The 10,948-nt window shown below is 36.6% G+C and overlaps 2 protein-coding genes across 2 annotated transcripts; one reads left to right on the top strand and one right to left on the bottom strand.

Annotated features, from left to right (window-relative positions):
- Nucleotides 1-1,539: 1,539 nt before the first annotated feature.
- Nucleotides 1,540-8,140, bottom strand: LOC109187916 (CCAAT/enhancer-binding protein zeta). Its single transcript, XM_019338322.1, has 16 exons — nt 7,419-8,140; nt 6,909-6,984; nt 6,577-6,696; nt 6,284-6,359; nt 5,926-5,994; nt 5,767-5,847; nt 5,306-5,377; nt 5,129-5,221; nt 4,832-4,978; nt 4,556-4,639; nt 4,267-4,410; nt 3,964-4,053; nt 3,780-3,862; nt 3,331-3,687; nt 2,759-2,981; nt 1,540-2,596 (listed from the first exon to the last, which is right to left on the bottom strand). The coding sequence occupies exons 1-16, from the start codon at nt 8,074-8,076 to the stop codon at nt 1,982-1,984; spliced, it is 2,988 nt and encodes a 995-aa protein (XP_019193867.1). The 5' UTR covers nt 8,077-8,140; the 3' UTR covers nt 1,540-1,981.
- Nucleotides 8,141-8,279: 139 nt separating this feature from the next.
- Nucleotides 8,280-10,346, top strand: LOC109187918 (40S ribosomal protein SA-like). Its single transcript, XM_019338326.1, has 5 exons — nt 8,280-8,509; nt 9,038-9,300; nt 9,390-9,587; nt 9,718-9,922; nt 10,043-10,346. Exons 1-5 carry the CDS (start codon nt 8,380-8,382, stop codon nt 10,141-10,143), a joined length of 897 nt encoding a protein of 298 aa, XP_019193871.1. The 5' UTR covers nt 8,280-8,379; the 3' UTR covers nt 10,144-10,346.
- Nucleotides 10,347-10,948: the final 602 nt, after the last annotated feature.

Here is a 10,948-nt window from a genome sequence, read left to right as displayed (position 1 = left end):
AAAAACGGACTGGCTCGACTCGGTCCAGTTCGTATGAATCGGACTGGTCCGTTTTGACAGCTTTATTTGTAGTGATTGGATGTTTATATATGGAGCAACCGACAACTCTCAGTCAAGTTAGTCAATTAGTCAATTATGAACAACTAATTGTAGTTATTTGCCTGCTAAGGTCACAACTCGTGAAATTTATCCAAAGTAAACCTTAGAGTAACGATCCTACCTTTACGTTACCGTATATGTTTTTCTAAACTTGTAATTTTTTTTGAATGTAAAAAAAAGAAATTCTATAATGTGTTTTTATTTGTGTCTTTCATAGATAGCAAGTGGTTTTGTTTTTTTTTTTATTATTAAGCGTTAATGGTGGGTTTTCAAGTGGGAGGTAGGATGTTACATTGCTAGAAAGGCAGCAAGTTGCATACTTTTAACACCACTTGCAATAGAATAGGAGACTATGCAGGTCACTTGCCAATTGCTGTTACATTACAAGAAACTTCACTATAATTCACAGCTGTGTGAGTCAAAGTTTTGATATCCCTTTCGGTATGACAACTAGGTCAACTTTGGCATAATATTATACTACTCATGAAATTTGGTATCTCTATTACTAAAAGGCTAATCCTGATTTAGAGCTAACCGGAATAAGTTATGGACCTAAACATGACGCACTTATGAAATAGTCAATTCACTGAACTTATAGTTGCATTAGTAATCTACTTACCGGCTGTAATGAATAACTCAAGCACATAGAATGAATGGAAAGTTGAAACTAATAGAAAGAAATGAAGATAGCATTGTGAAATATGAAAGTGGCCTTTTAGGATTGATTCAAATATTCAATGAACTTTGTTTTAAACGTTTTTTGTATCTTTGTTATTTGGTTCATTTAATTTGCTCTTTGGTGCATATTATAATGTGTTTGCGGCGATTTTCTTGTCCAAAAGGTCAAAACATGACCCACATTCTTTGATCAAGTGTATCCTTCCATTGCGTGTGTCATGGAATATTTTTGTATGGCAGGAAATAGATGATAAACTTTTCGAATTTACACTCTGATAACGTGTAATGGTTCACACTTATGTGAGACCGAAATCCTAATATGTGAGATAGATCGATTCGAGTCAGGTCAAGATAAAAATGTAATACTTACACCCAACCCATCTCACACAAGTTTTTGCCTTTGAAAATTACAAATTCTTATCTAGTAACTCAGTAAGAAAATCGACTTTCATCCTCTCAGACTCTCAATCGAGCTTGTTGCATAAAATTTTTAATTTGCAAGCTATTACATAGAAACCGGTAAAAAATACTGCTTTAATTTTAGAATCTAGGGTGTTCTTATATGGTCCCATCGATCAGCTTCATATGTTGTGAGGGGTTCTCGATGAATACATAAACTTGTAGTGTATAGTGGATAGAAAACAAGCTGGCAATAGAGGGCCGAACCGTAGCCTCTGGAAGGGTAGAGGAGAACTGACAAGAAGCTATAACATACAATCTATGTTTTTGGTTTGTACTGCCTGAAACCCATGTGCACAGGTCTTTTGAAAAATTCAGTTTTTTTAACCAACAAAAAATCTTCTACAAGCAAAAAACACTTTGGGTTGCATTCATAACCTGTAATCTATGAAGTAATCAACACTAAAAGTGGCTAAGAACAGATTCAAAATGGATACATAATATGATTTTTAGAAAGAGAACAGAAAAATGGGAAATGTATGCAAAGAGATGACTCACATTTTAACATTTTCAATATACCTGTTAGTCTTCTGGTGTCTGCAAAATTTCCACTTGGGATGCATGCACCTCATGCTGTCATTGTTTCAATGATTTCTCGCCTTCAAAATGTGGATCTCGTACACGGTGAAGAAGCTTGATGTCTTTGATGTGTTCTTTGATGATACAATAACTGAGTACTCTACACAGCATTTCATGGCCGCACCTTTTATGCATAAGGTTTCATGAGGTAAAAGATGCAAGAAACTTATCTGGATGCCTTCTTCTTCTTCGTCTTCTTCTTTGGTGTAGTTTTGCCTGCAGGACTCTCTTCCTCTAAAATATGTTCATAGTCCTCGAGGTTAGCAAAAGGGGATGCTGCAGTCCGCTTGAGCGACTTCTGTTTACTTTTCCTTTGGACAAAGCTGTCCTCCTGGTCATCTGATTGGGCAATATCACCAGAATCCTCGGCAATGTCAGGCTCCCCATCCTCGGATATGTCTGATGGGATATTTCCTTCATCCTCAGAGAGATTATCAATCAACTCATCATCACTTTCATCAGCAACTTTGTCCAAATCATCATAATCGTAATCACCATCTTCTTCCAAATCAGGATCAGTAGAGTCCAATATGTTCTCAATTTCTTCATTGTCACTCTCGTCTGCAGCAAAGTCTTCTTCCTCGCCTTCATCATCACTGGCATCCCCGGCTAAAAGCTCATCAGCGACATCATCCTCATTTCTTTTCTTTTTCTTCTTCAGCTTCTTTGAAGATTTCATCTTGTTCATATAGAACCTGTGGAAGACAAGATCTTCTGGTGGAACATCTGTTTCAGCTAACGAGAGAATTTGTTCCCCAAACAATTGATCATTCATGTCAAGCTGCAAAATAAGAACAGAAAATGAAGTGAATAAAGATGCTGATGAAAGATTGAACATTTTAGTAGAGACTAACAATGGATTAAGCTTATCAAAATTCATACACACATGCAAAGTATCCAAAAGAACTAACATACTTTGGATTCTAAACACTATTAAACTAACCTTCTTGGCAGGTTCAATCTGGGAGGCACCATGCCAAGTGCTTTGTTTTGGTTTCTTTTCCATGAATTTGTCCAGGAATGCAGTGAGTGAAAGATCATTTAGGGGATTTCCATTGTAAACAATGGTGGCCCCCGAAAGGAGTGTTCTTGCCATGGTAGCCACTGATGGATGCGCATGTGAAGCCAGAACCACTAGCTCCCACCAGCTAACACGATCGGCATTGCTGTTAATGCATAAAATCAATTTCTAGAAAAAGTTAGCACTGAGCACGATCATAAACCAGAGAACCTAAGTACCATTTCCTGAATTTCCAGCTTCATTATAAACCTCATTTCAGTCTGTGCATTACTTTTAGTTAATACAATCAGTTTTTTTTTTTTTTTTTTTTTTGGAAAGTTAGTACAAGTATGGTCTTGAATCAGAGAATTGAAAAACTGTTTCATAAATTTCTAGGATGGTTTTATAGCTTACTTGGAGTAATGAGAGTATAGGATGAAGAAAAATATTCACCAACACTAATGTATAAGTCACAATCTAATCAGCATGAAAGTAAAACAGGAAAATGAGTGTACCAGAACGAAGGTTCTCTGTGCCGAAGATTGTATCCCCCAGGCATTGACAGACTTCCACTTGATATTTGGGGTTCATGTTTGTAGGAGTTGGAGTTTGGTGTAGATTTCTTGGGTTCATGTGAACCATTTTCCACAATCAAATCATCCAGCTCAACATCCTCCTCAGAATCAGAAGACAAATTACCACCTTCATCAAGGGAGGAACTTTCATTATTTAATTCATCATTGGAGTGAGTCACTCCTTCCACATTAACTGTTTTAGTTGTTGCAGGACTTGCTTGATTTTCGTCATCTTCTTTAACATCTTCAAAATGTTCAAGATCGTCATCAACAGATTCACTTTGAAGCATCATGCTCCTAGGATCATTAACATTTTACGTCATGAGAACCTTTTGATTCCGGAATATAACTTATACAAATGAAATATTAACAATCAAAGCAGTCATTACCAAAGAGGAGGTCTTTCCTTCAGGACTTCAGAGAGAAGGAAAAGGCACCCGCATGCATATTGAGGCGGCTGCTGAATGGCAACCTGTTTCAATAATACAATGCAGTTGCAAGTTGAGACAATACCATTATACCAATAATACTTCAAGTCTTATCAAAGACAAGGTATTTACAACTCAGACTAACCTGTAACAAACGCTTAGCAAAAGCAGCAACACGCTTCAAATTAATATCACTCTTCATGGCCCTTAGAAGTAGACCAATAAACATTTCCTCCTGAAACCAGAGCATAATAACAGAATTAGATTGTTATTGGGTAAAGGAAATAGTTCAAAAAGATATTTTATTCAGAGAAAATTTTAAGCCAAAGAGATACATAATACATAAAATATTCTGTTATATTTCTCAATGCAAACTCAGTGATTCACTATTCCTAAGCAAACCAGATGGACAAAAGGCCTATATGTAAGAATTGAATATTCTACCTACCTTTGAAGAATTCATAGCAGCTGGTAGTAGGAGCTTTGAGTACAAGGCGCGGTAAAATCTATCACTAACAATTTGATTTTTCGATGAAATCTTATCGAGCAACATTAATGCTTGAACTCCAACATTGAAGTTCCTAGAATGAACCTGAAAATGTCAGACAAGCTTTTTAATACAAACTCAAATCAAAATTATCCTATCTGAATCAGCACTCCGGCAACAACTAGATGTGACAAGTTGAGAACAAGCATTTATAATTAATCAAACAAACAATGAAGTGGCGCTGGTTTACCAGTTGAAACAACACAGGTGTCTGGACCTGAACAATGTCATCAGCTTCATCACTTGAAACATAAGGAAATGCTCTATTGACACCCTGCAAAAAGGCGCTAAATTATGCATATATTTTGGGGAAGCTGATATTTTCTCACTGGTGAAAAATCATAAAATTTACATTAGATATCTCATAGAGCTAACAAACACCAGTAAAGGTGAAAGGTTGACTGGGTGGTAAAACCTAGATAACAAAAAGATTATAGGAAGACAAAAACAAACTATTTATACTGACTGTCAAAAGTGCTGATAATAACCGTGAATCCATCTCAACATGGGATTCTGATGTATTGTTTAATTCACCATCATTTGAACTGTGCTCCAAATTATGTCCATCATTTTTTTTCTCCTTTCGTCCTCCACCTGCCTCAGAAATCAATACCTGGAATGGGATTTTCATATGAAAATGAGAAATTTTTGCTGCTCTAGAAAGTTTTGATTAGAAGCTGAATTTCAAAATTTTAAAAAGTATTCAGCCACATATGGAAGTCAAGAGACAAAACACACCGATTCTAAAGAGCTTGTGCAATACCTTAAAGAGGGCAAAATATACTTCTATCAAACGTTTTGCTATCTTAGGTCCATCTCCCCTCTGACTCAATCTAATTTGGCTTAAAAAGTTAATCTGTCATATATACAAGATCTGTTAGAGGCAGGAATTCAACAGAAAAGAAATGAATAAAGAAAACAAAGAAACATTTTGACATACAGCATGATACTTGGCTCGCAGTCCCAGATGAGGGCGGAAAAGAAAATTATCTACCTCATCAATCACCACAGCCTGTAGAGTAAGCAAACAAGAGTTATTAAGCTAAACTTATGAATTTGATCATAAATCTTGAGAGACATCATTACAAGATCATCTAATGTTGAACCATTTAGGGTCACAGAGGACCTTTTTCTTTATTACTCATAACAATCTCTCTCCTCAACTTTTTTTTTTTACCATATTATATATTATTTTCATAGAATAGCCTGGATGGAAGGTCCTTTAATATGACCTTTTAAAACTCATTAATTTCACTAAGATATAGGATGTTTCAGCTGAAATTACCTGCCACCACAAAGAGATACATTTCCATGAATGATAAAGTTCATTATATTACTTTATTTGTATTCTAATACATGAAAAAAAAAAAAAATCCATGAATCATTAATACTCCATCTTACCTTCATATTTGGATGTTCTCCCAGTAGCTTTGATAGGTGATAGTCAGCATTAGAGGCAACTTTGTTTTTAGGATCTCCAAGCTGCAGGCAAGCAAGATCTCAAAATAATGTGGAGTAGATCTTCCTATAGGATATTTGAAGTAAGGGAGGAAGGAATACTTTGTTTACTAGAGCAGAGAGTAGTCGGCGTTCTTGTTCTGATTTGCTCCTCAGCAACATATAAACAGTCTTCATGAAAAAGATGCTGGATAAGATTTCATTTTTCTCTTTGAAGTATTAATAATTATATTATTCTAATACAATATCAGCAAATAAAACTAAAATGCTAACTTATTTCAAATTTCCCAAGAATAGGGGTCAGATGCAACATTTTATGTTTATAATATCTCTTGTAATAAATTCAGGAGAAACTAGGCAATAAATTCATTATTGTATCATAGAGAGAGGAAATAAACCAATACACAATTGCCCATGCATGGAATAAAGGGTAAGCAACAAATGAAAATGAAGGGAGAACCTTTAATGCCTTGTCCTTGAGAATATCTAAAACATCTCTTGATGCTTCCTCAAGAGCTGCAACAAACCGTTCATACCTGCATTTGGAGATTTAAGTTTTCAAAGCAATGGTTAGACAGTAGTGATATCCTAACAATATGAACTGCAAGAGCTAACACTATAATAATGGAGTTACAAAACCATCAATTGCTGACATTACTCAAGGAATTTCCTAAGGAATCCCAGAGAAGTCTAAACATAGATGTAGGAGTATAATATTGTTTTATACAAAAGAAGAGAGATAAAGGGGTGTACCTTTGCTTCAAGCATTCCTCCCAATACCATAATAGCAGAAGAGAGTTACCATCCTTTGTATCAGGGACATGATTTAGAGGCCGCTGAAAGAGTGTCTTCAGTTTGCGATCAGGTAACAGACTGAAAGAATTATTCATTGTCAAATTGTGCATAAAGCCACTATGGGTGCAAGCAATAAGTTTGTACAACTTTTAAGTGCAGTGTGCACCACCAAAAAAAAAAATAAGACTGGAAAATTAGATCATTTTGTATTATGATAAAGAGATCATAAGCTGGCAAAAAAATGAGGAATCATAATAATAGTTGAAAGGCATATCTTTTCCATTCCTAACCTGGAAATGAAGAGTTCTCTTAAGGCTTCATAACCTGTCAGGGCATGTCGCTTGCCAACTTTTGCTGTGACCATTCCTGCACTCCATTAATAATGTTGGATTAACCAAAACGGCATTACAGAAAGATTAACCTAAAAGGCATCACCTTTGGTTCTTCTAAGCTGTCTAATACCAAAATAATTGGTGCTGGGTGACTAAAATAACCTCCCCAAACAAAGCAGAAGCAAATACTTTAGTCAACTTAGAATCAATCCACCCTATCTTTAAGTCTTCAACTAATCACAGTTGTATGATATTGAAATTAAGCTAATAGTAGATAGTAGATATTACCATTATCATTTCCCTAGGCATGGAGGGGAACCCAACATGTGTCAGTATTGAAGTGAGGAGCTTTATGTTTGTATTGCATTTATCTTTTGTTGAATTTACTCCAGCATTTGCTTTTGCATACTATTAAAAGCTTTCTAGCAAGTCAAAATCACTGCCTATGTAAATTATTGCAAAACTTACCCAAAAGAGCATCAAGCGATCTCATATTTGCAGCTGGATTGTCTGCAACCATGACCGAAAAGGCTGAGACCTTATCTGCAGCTGTGCCTGACCTCTGTGTGGCAGCTAGCATCTTTATATCTCCACTTTGCCCCCTAGACGACTCATAGTCAGCTGCAAACTGAGCCATTAACCTCTCTCCCAATTCTTTTTTCTTCTGCACCAATGCCTTCCATTCCTCAACACTACCGAACTCAACCTTCTTGTTACCAACCACCTTCTCCTCCAGTTCCGCAGCATCTGTGAACCACACTCCTAAAGCACTAGCTTTTAAAAGCGGAAGCTTTGGAAGACCCTTGTACTTGTCAAATGTCTTGGATGAATTATTATCGTAGTCTAATGGAGTCCTCCGAGGTTGAGGCTTGTCATTTTGCTTGAATTTCTTGCTTTGACTATTACTCTTATCCGTCTCCTTCTGATTGCTCGAATTCTGTTTAGGCGAAGGCTTTTTTAGGGGTTTGGACGAGGGAGGCTTCCGGAAGTCGGAGTCATCGAAGCCGGAAGTGGAGGAAGGGAGGGAGGAGAGGCCGAGAGAGGAAGCGAACGATGCGACGTCGTTATTGAGACTGTCAATGTCGTCTGGTACCTTAGATTTCTTCGACTTTTTGGGATTCGCCATTACAGAGAGCTGAAGGAGGAGTGAGTGTAGGGTTTATGGAGACTTTAATGGCGGATTTTTTGCAGTAGGGTTTATCACTATTCGCGGTAAACTTGTGCGTATATGGGCCAATTAATTTTTTATAAGGCCCATTTACTGATGGCCCGGAATACAATAAATGGGCCGAGCTTAGCCCAAATAATTCTATGCATTTAAGTGGCCTAGGGTTTCGTCTCTTCCTCCTCTCCGTGCTTTTCACTTCTTTGTTCTCGCTAAACCTCTGAGAAGGCAGCTAAGCAAGCGAAAGAGCAAGAGAAAGCAACCATGGCGACGGCGAGAGCATTGACGACTAAGGAGGCCGACATCCAGATGATGTTAGCAGCTGAGGTCCAACTCGGCACGAAGAACTGTGACTTTCAGATGGAGCGTTATGTATTCAAGCGCCGAAATGACGGTCAGCTGTTTCTCTAACTGTATCTATACATGTCTATCTTGAATTCCTGGTTTACGTATATGCCAAAGTATTTGTGTGCTGTACATAGATTTTCTGGCTAGATCTGTCATTATATTACGCATATATGTGTGCTTTTATCATGTTAATGTTTCCTGAACTTGTTCGGATGGAGATTTGCTGTTCTTATTGGTTTTGTGAAGTGACTAGATGAAAATTACAATTCACTGGTTTGAATCTGGTCATTCTAGAGGAAATACAGTGTTAAGCCTAGAAGTTAGTGTGGCATGTTGTTTGATCCATCATTGTCTTCAGTTGTTGACCGAAATTTGTCTATTTCTGGGAAAAAAACACTCTTTTTTTTTTGCTTATGAAGTTTGAGAATGTGTATTGTGCAGTGTGTATCCGGCATGAAATCATTCAAAATATCACTATGATATTGTATCATGTGTGGAGTTGTTCTATTACAAAAAAAAAAAATTGTGTATAGATTTTCCAGTATTTGATTTTGTAATGCTTGTTTTGTATCAGGTATCTATATCATTAACCTTGGGAAGACCTGGGAAAAGCTTCAACTGGCAGCTAGGGTGATTGTTGCCATTGAGAATCCCAAGGACATCATTGTCCAATCTGCCAGGCCTTATGGTCAGAGAGCTGTTTTGAAGTTTGCTCAGTACACTGGAGCTCAAGCTATTGCAGGACGCCATACTCCTGGTACATTTACCAATCAGATGCAAACATCCTACAGTGAGCCCCGTCTTCTCATCCTCACAGATCCCAGGACTGATCATCAGGTATGACCAGTCAGTTCAATATATTGGGTAACTTTCTAATTTATTTATTCAGTTTTATTTACTATTTTATGTGTAATACCTGTTTGCAGCCTATCAAGGAAGCTGCACTTGGGAATATCCCCACCATTGCTTTCTGTGACACTGATTCTCCCATGCACTATGTTGATATTGGCATTCCTGCTAATAACAAGGGAAAACACAGCATTGGTGTTCTATTCTGGCTCTTAGGGAGAATGGTTCTGCAGATGCGTGGTGCTATTGCGCCCGGACACAAGTGGGATATCATGGTAATAGCTTTAGTGATATTGATAGGTCTCCCTTTTTTCTATGTTGTTTTATGCATTATTCAATTTTCATTTCTTCATCTTTTACCTATCTTCTTCATCTTTTACCTATCTTCTTCATCTTTATTGCCAGGTGGATCTCTTCTTCTATAGAGAGCCTGAAGAGGCCAAGGACCAACAGGAAGAAGAAGCTCCTGCCATTCAAGATTACGCAGACTATGGTGCTGCTGCCATTGGTGTTGGTGAATGGACATCAAGCCAAATTCCTGATGTCCAATGGACCGCTGATCCAGTCCCTGCAGCAGCTCCAGTTGCCGGTGGTTGGGCTGGAGAGGAGGGTAAGTGTATTCATTTATGGTTGAACTTTTTCTATTGCAACCCGGTTGTTTAGAAGCAAGTGCTGATTGGGTTATTGAATCTGTTCTGTCAACTCATTTTTGCTCTTTTAATCTTTCCAGTCGCCGCACCAGTTGGAGGATGGGATGCGGCAGCTCCACCACCTGTGGCAGTTCCTGGTGCAGCAGTAGATGTGGCTCCCAGTGGATGGGATGAGAACTGAAAATAGATGGGAATGAGTTTCTTCCATAGATGAAATGTTTGCTCTTTATATATGTTGTATTACAACCTTATCCGTCTCACTAGTTCTAGGGAATTTTGATTAGTTTTGGATGTTCTCAACGTGCTTGCAATGAAACTATTTACCTGGTTTGAATATGTCAACGTTTTTTTGTGGTGTTAGTTCGATACAAGATTATCTAATTATTCTCATTACAAATTTACTCGTGTATTCAAAAAAAAATATTATTATTAGACTAATCACTAATAGAGTATTAAATTTGATATTTTTTCTTAAATATTAAAAATTGTACTAAATTATTAATTTAATTAAAGAGTTAATTGAAAATATTCTTCAATAAGTGGAAGGATAAAAAGATATTTAGAGAAGGGATCGATGTTTGATCTTTGACGGCATTAGCATGAGCCTTTGTTTCTTTGACAGCATTAGGATGAGCCTTTGTTTAGTTATTTGGTCTGTAATTTACCTTCTTTTAAATGTTTTGACTGAAGTGTTAATGAAATGTATTTCTTACCTTGTTCTATTGTCATTCCTTATTATAAATATATTTATTACCATATTCCTATTAGTATGACTGAAATATATTTCTTATATTTCTTACCTTGTTCTATTGACATTCCTTATTATAAATACAATTTACCGAGTCTCTCCCATTATCTAATTATTCTCATTACAAATTTACTCGTGTATTCAAAAATATATTATTATTAGAGTAATAATATTAAATTTGTTATTTTTACTTAAATAATAGAAATTATATTAAAAGTAATAATATTAAATTTGATAT

Source organism: Ipomoea nil, unplaced genomic scaffold (genome assembly GCF_001879475.1).
Source record: "Ipomoea nil cultivar Tokyo-kokei standard unplaced genomic scaffold, Asagao_1.1 scaffold1421, whole genome shotgun sequence".
Taxonomy (NCBI): domain Eukaryota; kingdom Viridiplantae; phylum Streptophyta; class Magnoliopsida; order Solanales; family Convolvulaceae; genus Ipomoea; species Ipomoea nil.
The sequence above is the reverse complement of the archived record's forward strand: the minus strand, read 5'-3'. Positions and strand labels throughout refer to the sequence as shown.